The sequence below is a fragment of the Salmo salar genome, chromosome ssa01 (assembly GCF_905237065.1).
Source record: "Salmo salar chromosome ssa01, Ssal_v3.1, whole genome shotgun sequence".
Lineage (NCBI taxonomy): Eukaryota > Metazoa > Chordata > Actinopteri > Salmoniformes > Salmonidae > Salmo > Salmo salar.
In genome coordinates this window covers 161,046,632-161,062,526 of record NC_059442.1, presented here as the reverse complement: position 1 = coordinate 161,062,526, position 15,895 = coordinate 161,046,632, and the positions used below count along the sequence as shown (strand labels likewise).

Sequence of the window (15,895 nt, the reverse complement as noted above, 5' to 3'; positions counted from 1 at the left end):
TCATCTCCTTTGTCTTGATCACGTTGAGAGAGATGTTGTTGTCCTGGCACCACATGGCCAGGTCTCTACCCTCCTCCCTATAGGCTGTCTCGTCGTTGTCGGTGATCAGGCCTACCACAGTTGTGTCATCGGCAAATTGAATGATGGTGTTGGAGTCGTGCCTGGCCGTGCAGTCATAAGTGAACAGGAAGTACAGGAGGAGACTGAGCACGCACCCCTAAGGGGCCCATGTGTTGAGGATCAGCGTGGCGGATGTGTTGTTACCTACCCTCACCACCTGGGGGTGGCCCGTCAAGAAGTCCAGGATCCAGTTGCAGAGGGGGGTGTTTAGTTCCAGGGTCCTTATCTTAGTGATGAGCTTTGAGGGCACTATGGTGTTGGAACGCTGAGCTGCAGTCAATGAATAGCATTCTCACATAGGTGTTCCTTTTGTCCAGGTGGGAAAGGGCAGTGTGGAGTGCAGTAGAGATTGCATCATCCTCTGTGGATCTGTTAGGGAGGTATGCAAATTGGAGTGGGTCTAGGGTTTCTGGGATAATGGTGTTGATGTGAGCCATGACCAGCTTTTCAAAACACTTCATGGCTACAGACGTGAGTGCTATGGGTCGGTAGCATTCCATCTGGCCCTGCGGCCTTGTGAATGTTGACCTGTTTAAATGTCTTACTCACATCGGCTGCAGAGAGCGTGATCACACAGTCTTCCGGAACAGCTGGTGCTCTCATGCATGTTTCAGTGTTATTAGCTTCGAAGCGAGCATATAAGTAGTTTAGCTCATCTGGTAGGCTTGTGTTACTGGGCAGCTCTCGGCTGTGCTTCCCTTTGTAGTCTGTAATGGTTTGCAATGGTTTAAGAAAATGATAATGGAAGCGTGCGTAACTTTACATTATAAATGGCAGCAGAGTATTTTTCTCTCTGTTTTTACGCTAGTGTGTTTTGCGCTCGACGCGGTCACGGCCAGCCGTTAGATCCCTTCCTCCTTCCTCACATATGCAGACGTGCACGATGATTTATGTTCACACTCTTTTGTCTGTGCACTTGTGTGTGACACGCATCTGCACACTGCATATTGCACACATCACGCACGGCCCCTTCGTTTGATTTGACACTTTCATGTGGATGTTTTCTTCCGTTTCTCAATCCCAAGCGCCGGCTTTCTCTCCTTAATTACCGCATTTGCAGTCCTTGGAGACCCCCGTCTGCAGTCGGCGGCAAGGACCCCCCCCCCGTTCCATTCCCTTCTACCTCTTCTCAGCCAGCAGAAGTCCTATTACAACACACAGACCAAGGCCGTGAGTTTGTTTCCCTTTACAAAGAGCACAATTAAACACAGGCAGATGAAAAAGGACCAGGGAGGTCTCGCTGCGCCCGGGATACCTTTTTAAAAATGCAGATGGTCTTATCGACGGCTGTCTGTGTTCTTCGCCACTTTCTTCATCCTTTATCCGCTATGATTGGTCTGGACAGGGCTAATGGCTGGAGCTGCCTCAGCAGTTTGTGTCCTTTCATCTTTTTTTCCCTTTTTTTTTTTCTTCTGGTCAGGTGTTTTTTGAGGTGTGTGTGTGTGTATAGTGTCTGAAGGCATGTGTCTGAATTCACTTATCATCCTTAGTACATGGGTTTTAATATTCTCTGCTCCCACTACTCAGAAAAAGTTATCTCAGTCAGTAATGAAAACCATCTCTGGAGTTTGCTAAATGGAGGCTTCTTCCTTTGCCCACTAATGGGAGCACTCCAAGTATGGTTAATTGAACGATAATAGGTGCTTTTACATGACTACAAGGATGGCTGATGAAACAGATTGAAAAAACCACAAACCCATTTGAAGGTTTAACGTTTAGCACCAGACTTCACTTTCACCAGAAAATGATTGCTGAAGGTTTCCCCTCAATGTGAACATATGCTGAGACAAAGAAGAACATATCTGGTATCATGGTGAGGTGGGAAGAATCTGTATTTAGACCAATACACCAAAGAACAGACATCTAAGAATGTCAGAATGTCCATAGACTAGGGCCGAAGCCGTGCTCAGTAAACTACATAACATCCAGATTTAGTCCTGCGTATGTTTATAGGTCTATTGAATGGGAAAATAGTCAATAGGCAACAAATAGGCAACATTGTCCAGGCCTCTGCAGGAGAAGGGGTTACTGTCTGCCAGTGTTGGTCACTACCCTTGTAGTTCTCATCTGTCATTGCTGAGAGCCAGCCTACTGACGTTGGGGAGGAGGGACGGCTCAAGGTAAAGCTGCCTTGTGAGTTAAAGCTGACCCTGAGGCTCAGTCCCTCAGGGAGGCCTTGTGCAATATCCTGTTAGAGCGCCATGCAAATCTGCTCTGCTCTCCCCCCTGAGCAGGCGGCTGGCACCGGTGGACTCTCTCACACACACACACACACACACACACACACACACACACACACACACACACACACACACACACACACACACACACACACACACACACACACACACACACACACACTGTGTAGAGCTGATGGACTAAGCTAATGCCCCCCCCCTCCCCTACACTCATTGTGCACAGTCCAAACACAAGTCGCCATTCAAATTAAGCTAGAAAACTTTGACAATTTTCCTTGAAAGGCCTCAAAACTTTGTTCAGATCTTTTTTCCTTTGATAGCTTGCTAAAGCCTCTTTGTAGGCTGGTTGCCCTGTTGGTAATCTCGTTCCCAGACACGAAGAGTCTGGTGGACTGACACGTCAAACTTGGCCTTCATTAGCCAATACAGAAAGATTGGGAGAAACTCCTGACACATAGACATCAGAGCCCTGCACTGGCATGATGTTCAGGCCCTACCCATGATGTTCAGTCCCTACCCATGATTTTCAGGCCCTACCCATGATGTTCAGGCCCTACCCATGAATGTTCAGGCCCTACCCATGAATGTTCAGGCCCTACCCATGATGTTCAGGCCCTACCCATGAATGTTCAGGCCCTACCCATGCTGTTCAGGCCCTACCCATGATGTTCAGGCCCTACCCATGCTGTTCAGGCCCTACCCATGCTGTTCAGGCCCTACCCATGCTGTTCAGGCCCTACCCATGATGTTCAGGCCCTACCCATGATGTTCAGGCCCTACCCATGATGTTCAGGCCCTACCCATGCTGTTCAGGCCCTACCCATGCTACCCTTGATGTTCAGGCCCTACCCATGAATGTTCAGGCCCTACCCATGATGATCAGGCCCTACCCATGATGTTCAGGCCCTACCCATGATGTTCAGGCCCTACCCATGCTGTTCAGGACCCTACCCATGCTGTTCAGGCCCTACCCATGCTGTTCAGGACCCTACCCATGCTGTTCAGGCCCAATTGCTTCTGCAAAATTTAAGGCCCTGCCTGAACCCGAAATCAGAAATAACTTATTCTGTTAGTATCCATTAGCTGCTTGTCTGTCTGTCCTTCCCTGTGCTGCTCGCGCTCTGCTTGTCTGAGTATCCATAGTAACACCTCTGCTTGCTGTTCTGCTCAATGACGAGACAGAGAGCAGTTAGCTGTTAGCTAGTTTTCATCACTCTAAACTCCGACAAAACTCAAGGAACATTATTATTTTCTGTCATATAATCTCGCCTGTGGACTCAGACAATGTTCTGGTCTTCTATTTGACGAGGATAATTTACCTTTAATTCAACAGAGAAGTCATATTGAGACTAAAGTCTCTTATACAAATGAGCCCTGCACAATACAAAATAAGCACATCAATAGATAAGCACAGACCAACATAAATATAAACAAATTGTACAAAAATAATACACATTAACATACAAAACACAGTCAACTTAAAAAAACACATTATTCATTATAAAAAAATCCTCTGTCAGCTGTCTGAACCGCCCTAGGGACACCAAAGCATTATTTGAAAATCATTCCAAACATAGGGTGCAAGGAAACCAGAGGCTTATTCACCTAACTCTGTAGACAGCAAGGAGTCTCTAGAGTTAACCAACCCTGTTATTTACCTAACTCTGTAGACAGCATGGAGTCTCTAGAGTTAACCAACCCTGTTATTTACCTAACTCTGTAGACAGCAAGGAGTCTCTAGAGTTAACCAACCCTGTTATTTACCTAACCCTGTAGACAGCAAGGTGTCTCTAGAGTTAACCAACCCTGTTATTTACCTAACTCTGTAGACAGCAAGGAGTCTCTAGAGTTAACCAACCCTGTTATTTACCTAACTCTGTAGACAGCAAGGAGTCTCTAGAGTTAACCAACCCTGTTATTTACCTAACTCTGTAGACAGCAAGGAGTCTCTAGAGTTAACCAACCCTGTTATTTACCTAACTCTGTAGACAGCAAGGAGTCTCTAGAGTTAACCAACCCTGTTATTTACCTAACTCTGTAGACAGCAAGGAGTCTCTAGAGTTAACCAACCCTGTGAACAGGTTTGATAACTTGACATTTTAAATCTTAACAGTAGATTTAGGTTATCAATTGCTAAAGCTTCTGTCTGAAAGCTGTCACCCTTTACAACCATGTGCTGCAACCATACCAGATACTGTATATATGTGCACACCAATGCACAACTCATCCACTGATGCTCATTGGCCAACTATCAATGTCTTTGAAAGTTACTACCCCAAAGCCTTCTCAGTGTAAAGCCCTCCTTCACTCGAGTATCGAAACCCACAACTGGTTTTGCTCGGGGATTTCGTGCACCATTAAATCACTCTTGACTGGGCATCATCTGTTCTCGCTTGAAAGAAAAAAGGCGGTTTCATTAGAGGTGAGGGATCTTTAAATGTAATTCTCCTCTTTTCCAAATAATCCAAACAAGCATTCCACCACCACTGGTGTTTTTCCAAAGGGCTTGGTGTTCTCAGCCGTGCCATTAAACATGATGCGTTATTAAACGTAGTCTCTGGGAGCGAACGCCCATGACATCAGTTTTAGGTAGAGGATCAGGATCAACTCGAGCGTGTCGGTGCTTCTCGCCTATTTCAGGCTCTCAGTTGTTGTTCCTTGGAAACTTTCCCAACGTGTGGATTTTTTTCTTTCTGTGTTTTTGGTCGTATTAAAGCCACAAGGTCTGTGTCATTGTTTTTAGAGGCTGGCCAAGTGTGGGGAAAACCACTGCGGGTGTCTGGTGTTCTCTGCAGAAGCAGACGTAGACACACACACGCCCCGCTGTGATTTCTTGCACAGATGTATTTTGAGGAGTAATGACGGGGTGAGACGAGAGGGTATACCACCTCCTTCCCTCCCAAGACCCCTCTTCTAGCTTCCCAGAGGCCCCCCTCACCCCTCCCCTCGTCAGGGGGCCAGACTGCCGTCCTCATGGCAGGGGAGAGAGAGCCAGGATGGACGTGGTCCTGCGTTTGTCTTCTCCCGCTGGGCCAGCCGAAAGATGAGCCTCCCTCCTCCCTCCCTCCCTCCCTCCCTCCCTCCCTCCCTCCCTCCCTCCCTCCCTCCCTCCCTCCCTCCCTCCCTCCCTCCAAGGGTGTGTTTGGGAGGTGGTAGGGGGTGTTATGTAGTACAGTCTCTACGGTCATTGAAACTATAGGGGAGTTCCTCTCCAACATCTCCCCCCACCTCACCCCCAACCCTACTCAAGGCTGCTCAGAGGCCATGCCAGCTGCTACCGCTCGCTGCTGCACCTCGTTGAGACCTGTCGCCTGGCAACAGTCGCCAGGGTTGGGCAGGCCACGGCGGAGCTAAGGAGCACTCTGGGGATCTGTCACCATTCACCATCCCCCCCCCTCCCAACACCACCCTGCTGGACCCCCCCCCCCCAGAGGACCGCAAGAGGAAGCACTCAACGAGGGGCAGGAAGTTTTATGCCACTCGAAAAAAATAAATGGGCCCATTATATGTTTTCGTTTAGTATTTTTTTTGCGTTTGTCGTTTGCGAGCCGCAGTGTGGAGAGAGAGAGAGAGAAAGATCATTCATTGAGTATTTGAAATACCTGCCAAAAAAAATTGAAGGAAAAATATTATTTGTTTCAAATGTTTGATAACATCATAACATCAGTCTGTGATGTTTTGCACCTTAGCTTGTCCTCCAGTAAATTTGTGTTAGCTTTGTTCTGGCATCCTTGGTCACTCTTGCCTGGTAAATTTCAGTCATGAAGACAGTTGGTGTCTCAGGTGAAGATGCATGCCTTGCCACCTGCAGTAATAGGAACTACCATTTAAACCCAGTTCAGTTCAAGTGGGTATTTTATATCTTGTTTAGTTTCTTTCAAAGAAGTACAAATGGTTTTAACTTCTGCTAGTTAAGTGCAAGCGGTGTTAGCCTAGCTATTTTGTCTCTGGATTTATTTAGTATTTCGCCCTCCCCCATCTCATCCGACCTAACCTCCAAAAATACAGGTATAATACAGTAAAGTATAATATAGAAAAAAAGAGAATATAGAAAAGCCTATCTGTACTATACCTGCACTCTCCTCTATCCTCCTCTAGACAGACCTAGTGATTTAAGGAGCTGCAGCAGGAGGGTTTGGGGAATTGTTACCTGTGTGCGAGCAAGGTCAGCAGTTCTCTGTTGACTCAATTTGTGGAGTCAACACAGCCTGGCTGCCTCCGAGTGCCCCGCTCCCAGAGCCCTGTGGGACTAGGCCCGGATCATTGGACAGATCCTCCCTACCTACGCCCTCCCTCCTCCCAGCACAGGCTATAGCCCCAACCAACCCTAGACCTCTTTATTTTGAGTATTAGGAAAGGAGAGGTGGGAATGCACAGAAAGAGCCATAAATCATACTGAAAGAAAGAGAGGAGAGTTACATTTTTTGTGTGTTTTTGGGGGGAGGCCGTAGAGGTTTTGCCTTTCGCCAGATTCTGACGTTAGTATGGTGGTCCTCATAGGTTGTGGGACATAGGTAGAGAAAGTGCCCGTACAATGCTATTATGGAGTTGATTATGAGAAAAGTGCCTAAGCAAAGAAGATGCAGATTGAAACTTTAGATGTTTGTCGGTCCCTTGTAGCCTTTAGGCCAGAGTTTGTCGGCCCCTTGTAGCCTTTAGGCCAGAGTTCTTCAACGTTATTCTAGCAAGGAAGGAATGGATGGATGGAAAAGGTAAGGATGCATTTGAAAGTATTAAAGTATTCAAATACGCCCACACTCTTGTTCTTGGCATTGCCTTAAGTCTCAGTCATAAATACAATAGGAGTCTTGCAGGAAAGCCTTTCTTGCCATTCTTTGTAATTCGTCGCCGCTACATGTTCCCATCCTCTAAGCCGGAAAAAAGCTGAAAGGGGTCAGGGACTCGGATTAGTTCTTGAGACCCCTCCTCCCAAAAAAGAACTACTCTGATCAAACAGAACAGTTTGACTTTAAAATCCTGTGAAATCAGGTAATAAGATTATAGGCCTCTCATCCTAAAGAACAACTCTGTCTTTCATACACGCACACACGTTTTATCTACATCATTAAAGTCAGAATTATTGTGGTTGCACAACTGTTGTGTTATTGCCGTTTGCACCTGTTTCAGGTGGGAGACATGACAAAGCTAAACATATAAAGAAATATGTATAAACATGAAGAAAAACCCTTTAATGAGGCATTGTAAAACCTTTGACCAGTAGTGTAGTTGCTGTCACACCGTTGTCACTGACTAGTTGGATATTCATTTCTCACTGAGCAAAACATTTCTATATAATAAAGAATTCTTATAAATTCATTTTTTTTTTATCTCTAACCTTCATTTGACTTATTTCTCCCACCACCTGTTCTTGATTGATTTGACCTGTTGACCTCAGACTTTGTTTTCATGTGGTAAGTTGTTGAGTTCTAGTGTCACAGCAGGTATTGGTAAGAGACCTAACAGACTTTTGTGAAAGAGGAATTTAGTAAATCCTTACATCAATAAAGTGTGTGAGGAGGTCTGTGGCGGTCGTTACATTTTGTCAGCCGGTTATTGCCATGCAAAAGACTGCCGGTCTCACGGTAATTGACCGTTAATTAACATAAACACGTTTAGCATCTCCAGGCCTCCAACATCTACATTTAAAAAAGTATAATAAATCAATTTAATCTACACCATCACAATAAATCCATTATTTATTTTAGGCAGGTCTAAAGAAAAATATATGAAGAAAATGTATTTCAAATGAACAGAATATGAGTTGGCCTACTGTATGTTATCTGGTTTTGCTCCATGCCATAGGCTGTAGGCTTGTTAATTTAGCAGACAACATATGCTCATAAGTCTCGTGCCATTATTTTATATTATATGATTTTATAGTAAGAAGAATATAAGTAAACTTAGCGAAGTGGCTATGTTGAGTGTAAATGTGATCATTTGAAACAGGTCCTATATGCTAGATTTAGAGTTATTTGAAACTTTAGTAGTGAATGATACAAACCTTAGAATGTCTTAGAAATTAAAACGTATATGAGCTGCATGATAGGATATTGATGATTTGAGGAAGTTGCAAAAAAAGCTTGCGTTTCCTTGCCTCAGGTTGCACATGCAGTTCTCTCATCAAGGGATCATATTTTCACCCATCAGACTATTCTCAATTGAATGTTGTCTTTACTGATATGTAAAATGAGTTTTGATTTAGAATGGCCCGTTATTAAATAGGCAGGAACAGGGGCAGGAACGGGGGAGGGGAAGAAAGACATGTCATCAGTATGCACTCCAATAGCAAATGGAGGCTGCTTTCCCACCGGTAAATCTTTCAGTCATGCCGGTTTTATAGCAGAGCATGTTCTTAATATGAACAGCTGAGAAATACATATAGTAGCAGCTGGGATCCTCCTCTTTTTAGTAGCTGGGCTTATAAAAATACTTATTTAACTTTCAATCCACGCATCAACCACTGTTAGAGGAGCATGCAGCCTCTCGCTGCCCGACGGGATATTCTGCCCAAACTCTGTATGCCCTGGGCCCTCCAGCCCTGTTCCTGCAGCCACCCACTGCTTCATTTTGGAGTTTAGGCTAGACCAATTATGTACCAAATACATCTTAAATCAGTTTTTTAAATGTTTTTCTGCCTTGTGTAATATGCACTAGGCTATGTAATTGTATAACGGCACAATCATTATTTTATGTCCATGATACTGTTTTGATAATAAGTATTTGATGTTGTTAGAGGGACAGTAGAGCGACCTGATGGTCCTTAGTGAGTTGGGTACTACCAACTTCTTGTTCTGTCTTTTTCTCTCTCACTTTTTCTTCTACTTCAGCTCACCATGCCATCCCCTCCAGTTGATATCATCCATGGCCTTTTGTGTGTTGGTGTGTGTGTGCAAAAACCTGCCTTGCTAAGAAATTCAAAAATTACAACCAGCATCAGTGTTCACTGTTGTAGTAAATTCTATTCTACTGTATTAGGTTGTGCTTAATATTGTACACTCAAACAAATACAGTATCTCACGTTCATTGGCTTGGAGCTAACCTGGCTGGCAGCTTGTGGTGGACTAAAAGAAAACAACACATCTATTTTGGCACTGCAAAAGGTCAAAAGTTGTCATGGTCATTAGCCAAGCAAAAACTCCCACAGTCCTGTTTGATGCTCTGCCTCTGTCGGAGGTGAAGAGACGTGTTCGGTGAGCCGAGCAGAGAAACAGTACCTCAGTGTACTGTCTTATGAAGCCTTTTATTTCAATGGGGTTTTCACTGAATTGTTTGTCAAAGACCAAGTTTGTTGTACGTTTCACTTTGACAAGTATAACGCTATCTGGAGTAACTCTTGATTACAGGAAAGACAACTAATATTATACAGTGATGCTAATGTTGTGAGGATGAAAGCACCATTTGCTAGTGTTCAATTTATCATTTTGTATATTGAATTTGTCAACTGTCTGACAAACACTCACATTGGCCCTTACATTACCAGCGACATTATCTGCTCTTCATTATCTGCTGCTCAGTCTTCATATCTGCCTGCTTATAAAGCTGCTACAGACAGTTAGCCTGGAGAGTGCTGCTCAGTCTTCCTATCTGCCTGCTTATAAAGCTGCTGCAGACAGTTAGCCTGGAGAGTGCTGCTCAGTCTTCCTATCTGCCTGCTTATAAAGCTGCTACAGACAGTTAGCCTGGAGAGTGCTGCTCAGTCTTCCTATCTGCCTGCTTATAAAGCTGCTACAGACAGTTAGCCTGGAGAGTGCTGCTCAGCGTCCACATCTGCCTGCTTATAAAGCTGCTACAGACAGTTAGCCTGGAGAGTGCTGCTCAGCGTCCACATCTGTCTGCTTATAAAGCTGCTGCAGACAGTTAGCCTGGAGAGTGCTGCTCAGTCTTCATATCTGTCTGCTTATAAAGCTGCTACAGACAGTTAGCCTGGAGAGTGCTGCTCAGCGTCCACATCTGCCTGCTTATAAAGCTGCTACAGACAGTTAGCCTGGAGAGTGCTGCTCAGCGTCCACATCTGCCTGCTTATAAAGCTGCTACAGACAGTTAGCCTGGAGAGTGCTGCTCAGTCTTCCTATCTGCCTGCTTATAAAGCTGCTACAGACAGTTAGCCTGGAGAGTGCTGCTCAGCGTCCACATCTGCCTGCTTATAAAGCTGCTACAGACAGTTAGCCTGGAGAGTGCTGCTCAGCGTCCACATCTGTCTGCTTATAAAGCTGCTGCAGACAGTTAGCCTGGAGAGTGCTGCTCAGTCTTCATATCTGTCTGCTTATAAAGCTGCTACAGACAGTTAGCCTGGAGAGTGCTGCTCAGCGTCCACATCTGCCTGCTTATAAAGCTGCTACAGACAGTTAGCCTGGAGAGTGCTGCTCAGCGTCCACATCTGCCTGCTTATAAAGCTGCTACAGACAGTTAGCCTGGAGAGTGCTGCTCAGTCTTCCTATCTGCCTGCTTATAAAGCTGCTACAGACAGTTAGCCTTCGAGAGTGCTGCTCAGCGTCCACATCTGTCTGCTTATAAAGCTGCTACAGACAGTTAGCCTGGAGAGTGCTGCTCAGTCTTCATATCTGCCTGCTTATAAAGCTGCTACAGACAGTTAGCCTGGAGAGTGCTGCTCAGTCTTCATATCTGTCTGCTTATAAAGCTGCTACAGACAGTTAGCCTGGAGAGTGCTGCTCAGTCTTCATATCTGCCTGCTTATAAAGCTGCTACAGACAGTTAGCCTGGAGAGTGCTGCTCAGTCTTCCTATCTGCCTGCTTATAAAGCTGCTACACACAGTTAGCCTGGAGAGTGCTGCTCAGTCTTCCTATCTGCCTGCTTATAAAGCTGCTACAGACAGTTAGCCTGGAGAGTGCTGCTCAGCGTCCACATCTGCCTGCTTATAAAGCTGCTACAGACAGTTAGCCTGGAGAGTGCTGCTCAGTCTTCATATCTGCCTGCTTATAAAGCTGCTACAGACAGTTAGCCTGGAGAGTGCTGCTCAGTCTTCATATCTGTCTGCTTATAAAGCTGCTACAGACAGTTAGCCTGGAGAGTGCTGCTCAGTCTTCATATCTGCCTGCTTATAAAGCTGCTACAGACAGTTAGCCTGGAGAGTGCTGCTCAGTCTTCCTATCTGCCTGCTTATAAAGCTGCTACACACAGTTAGCCTGGAGAGTGCTGCTCAGTCTTCCTATCTGCCTGCTTATAAAGCTGCTACAGACAGTTAGCCTGGAGAGTGCTGCTCAGCGTCCACATCTGTCTGCTTATAAAGCTGCTGCAGACAGTTAGCCTGGAGAGTGCTGCTCAGTCTTCATATCTGCCTGCTTATAAAGCTGCTGCAGACAGTTAGCCTGGAGAGTGCTGCTCAGCGTCCACATCTGTCTGCTTATAAAGCTGCTACAGACAGTTAGCCTGCAGAGTGCTGCTCAGTCTTCATATCTGCCTGCTTATAAAGCTGCTACAGACAGTTAGCCTGGAGAGTGCTGCTCAGCGTCCACATCTGCCTGCTTATAAAGCTGCTACAGACAGTTAGCCTGGAGAGTGCTGCTCAGTCTTCATATCTGCCTGCTTATAAAGCTGCTACAGACAGTTAGCCTGGAGAGTGCTGCTCAGTCTTCCTATCTGCCTGCTTATAAAGCTGCTGCAGACAGTTAGCCTGGAGAGTGCTGCTCAGCGTCCACATCTGCCTGCTTATAAAGCTGCTACAGACAGTTAGCCTGGAGAGTGCTGCTCAGTCTTCATATCTGTCTGCTTATAAAGCTGCTGCAGACAGTTAGCCTGGAGAGTGCTGCTCAGCGTCCACATCTGTCTGCTTATAAAGCTGCTGCAGACAGTTAGCCTGGAGAGTGCTGCTCAGTCTTCATATCTGCCTGCTTATAAAGCTGCTACAGACAGTTAGCCTGGAGAGTGCTGCTCAGTCTTCATATCTGCCTGCTTATAAAGCTGCTGCAGACAGTTAGCCTGGAGAGTGCTGCTCAGTCTTCCTATCTGCCTGCTTATAAAGCTGCTGCAGACAGTTAGCCTGGAGAGTGCTGCTCAGTCTTCATATCTGCCTGCTTATAAAGCTGCTACAGACAGTTAGCCTGGAGAGTGCTGCTCAGTCTTCATATCTGCCTGCTTATAAAGCTGCTGCAGACAGTTAGCCTGGAGAGTGCTGCTCAGTCTTCCTATCTGCCTGCTTATAAAGCTGCTACACACAGTTAGCCTGGAGAGTGCTGCTCAGCGTCCACATCTGTCTGCTTATAAAGCTGCTACAGACAGTTAGCCTGGAGAGTGCTGCTCAGTCTTCCTATCTGCCTGCTTATAAAGCTGCTGCAGACAGTTAGCCTGGAGAGTGCTGCTCAGTCTTCATATCTGCCTGCTTATAAAGCTGCTACAGACAGTTAGCCTGGAGAGTGCTGCTCAGTCTTCATATCTGCCTGCTTATAAAGCTGCTACAGACAGTTAGCCTGGAGAGTGCTGCTCAGTCTTCATATCTGCCTGCTTATAAAGCTGCTACAGACCGGGGGGCTCCATGTCGTACCCATGCACAGGACTTACACCTGAGATGCAGCTATGCCCATGCAGCTGGCAGACTGCCCCCCCCCCCAGATGGGCAGACTGGCAGGCGGGTTAGACTGGTAGGGCGGGCAGGTAGCCAAGTGCACAGATGTACATCAGCATCCCGGCAGATATTGTAGACATCCGTCTGAGTTGGAATTACCTCTGACAGTCTGACTCTTCTGCTCTGTTGTAGCGACAGTCAAGCAGGGACACCATGGTAATGTCATTTAGAGCTGTGTCATAGGCTTGGGCCTTTCGTTGATGTGTCACCAAATACAAGGATAGTAGAGGCTTATTTTAGTTTGCCTACTGGTCTTTTCTTTAGAGGATGTCGTGACTGATTCTAGCGACATATTTTAGGATGACATACTTATCAAGTGTACCAAACAGTCAAACTCTCCATCTTTCAGAGAGTTTGGGAAGGCCGTTTCTTTGAATTAAGTGTCTCTGGATTGGAAGAATTAGTGGTGGTGTAAGGGATTTTTAGCTTTGGCAGATGCTGGGACCTCAATGTCCTAAGCAGATCCCTGATGTTTCCAGTAATGTAGCCTGGAAGTCTAGTGGCTGTGGTTAGTCCTGCAGACAGAGGTGGAACCCAGTCAGCCCCCTCAGGGGTGAGGGTTTTGGGTTGAGCCTTTAGGGAGAGAGTTTTGGATTGTTGTCTTTGATTCAGTGACCTTGACAGATTTTCCGCTTGTGCAGCTGCAAAAACAAAACAAAAATCACAACCATCAATTGAAATACAAGAATTAGCAGTCATTTGATGGACAGCACCTTCCGCGGATCGGTAGAAAGCGGATGTTTACGGATTTCAGTGATACAGTATTTTCAACCTAACTTCCGTTTACCCTGAAAAACAAATATGGGACTCCACTCAGGAGTCTTTTTACACCTGCTATGTTAGATGGACAAAATGACCTCCCCCCATTCTCATCCCTTAGGTTAGACTTCAACATGCGCTCCAGTTGGAGGTTAAGCAAGACAGCTTAGTCCCCCCACACCCCCATCTCCCCCCAACTGAGAAAAGTGGATCATCAAATACACTCCTTTACTTCTTTTTTTTTCTCTTTTTCTCAGCTCTCCTTTTCCGGAGAAAGGGAGGAAAAGGGTGGATGGGTTGGTGGTGGTGGGGGGAAGGAGGGATGGGGGTAGTAACACCTCCCTCTCTGGCCCCTAATCAGCCAGGCAGCCTCAGCTGCCCTCCTCCGATCCCCTGCCAGGGTCCCTATCATCCTCTGATCAAATATTAATGTGCTCTACTCGGCCTGCTCACTAATCCAAAGCCAATTAATATTATCTGTCAATTATTTACAGATCCGGAGGTGCGGAGGCGATTCCCCGAGGACTACATCGACCAGGTTTGGAATGCATAATTAACTTCCTCTTTTCTATCTCTCTCTCTCTCATTTTTCTCTCTTCTTCTCTCACCCCCCCCCCCCTCTTTCTTCGCCACTATTTATTTATTTGTTTCTTTAGCTTTTTTCAGCCCCCTTTATCTTGATAGTTTTCTTTTTCCTGGTGTCGCCTATTTTGACTCTTGCTCTTTGATGTCGCCTGTCTCTCTCTTTTTGTGTGGGTGCGTATCGGCCCCTTTTATTTTAAACGCTTGGCATTTATGTGGTCTTTTTTTATGGGCGCAAGGGGGAGATAGGACCGGTTGGTGTGTTTGACCCCGTCTCGCTCGCTGTGTGTGTGTGTGTGTGTGTGCGTGTGTGTGTGTGTGCGTGTGTGTGTGTGCGTGTGTGTGTGTGTGCGTGTGTGTGTGTGTGTGTGTGTGCGTGCGTGCGCGTGCGTGCGTGTGACCAGAAGTCCCCACAGTAAAACAAGGAAAGTCGGACAAGTGTGGACATTTCGCCGATCCCAACAAGGAAAAAGGCAATTTTAGGTTTACAATTATGGTTGGGATTAAAAGATGGGGGTTAGTTTTATGATTAGGGGTTTGGGATTAGGGTTAAGGAAAATAGGAATTTGAATGGGAATAAATAGTTTGTTCACCACAAGGATAGTAAAAGGTGTGTGTACGTACAGTAGATGTGTCTGTCTTCACTACTATAAAGGACACTACTATTGTCTGTGTACCGGGCAATGCAGACACATGCAGCTTCAGAAATTCATTGTAGCTCCCAAGATTTGAAAAAGGCTAAAGAAATAATATGAATGCAGAGTTGTTTATATATTTATTTTCCAGAAACTTGATACAAACTTGACAAACAAACTTTCTTTGTGTTTGAGAAATTGCAATTTCTTTTTGAAAGAGAAGAGAACTTTCTTGGTTTATTTGTTTGAGAGCAGTGAGAATCCCCCTGCTTTGTCTTTCTTCACACAAAAAGACGTCTTTGTTGTTTGCGGCGTCTCTCCTGGCTCTGTGGATTCGTTTGCGACTTTGCAGAGCGACGAGAGAGTGGGTGTCGAGCTCTTCTCCGTTGACTAATTGCGCCGTCAGTCACCATAGCCATATGCTTCCTTGATATTGCTAGCATATCTCTGACACCTCCTCTGCATACACAGTGTATATTCACACAAAAACACAAACCAAAACTATTCTGTAGACATTTTGTCGTTTGTTTATTACACAAAGGAGTACATGGCGTTGCCGGTGAAAAGGTACTTTTGATTAGAAGTAGGAGGGTGCATGTTTCCTCTAATTTTTCTTCCTCCTTTCATCTCTCGAGCATCCAGGGTCGTGTTAAATCAATGGCGTATTGACCTGGATCCTACGTGTGTTACCATAGAGCCGTGCCCATAGAATCCTCCGAGGTAGCAACTGGAACTCATTGTCCTGCATGCTCTTCAAAGAGACAGAATGCCAAACATGAATTCAGGTTGCCCCGTTAGTCGAAAAAACAACAACATTCTATTAACCAAGCGGGACACACACACACACACACACACACACACACACACACACACACACACACACACACACACACACACACACACACACACTAATCACGTAGCCTTGTTTATTCCAAGCGAAGCAACCTCCCCCCGCCCGTCTCTCTCTCTCGTTCTCTCGTTCTGTTTCCTTCTTGTGCAATTATTTGATGCAGAAGAAAAG

General features: G+C 45.8%; 1 protein-coding gene across 5 annotated transcripts in view; it reads left to right on the top strand.

Moving 5' to 3' along the window:
• Window positions 1-15,895, top strand: part of dennd1a (DENN/MADD domain containing 1A) — a 146,409-nt gene that overhangs the window by 17,896 nt on the left and 112,618 nt on the right. For all 5 annotated transcript variants that reach the window (XM_014143465.2, XM_014143472.2, XM_014143479.2 and 2 more), the window contains exon 3: window positions 14,152-14,195. In XM_014143465.2, coding sequence (XP_013998940.1) covers window positions 14,152-14,195 — 44 coding nt within the window. The remainder of the gene's footprint in view (window positions 1-14,151; window positions 14,196-15,895) is intronic.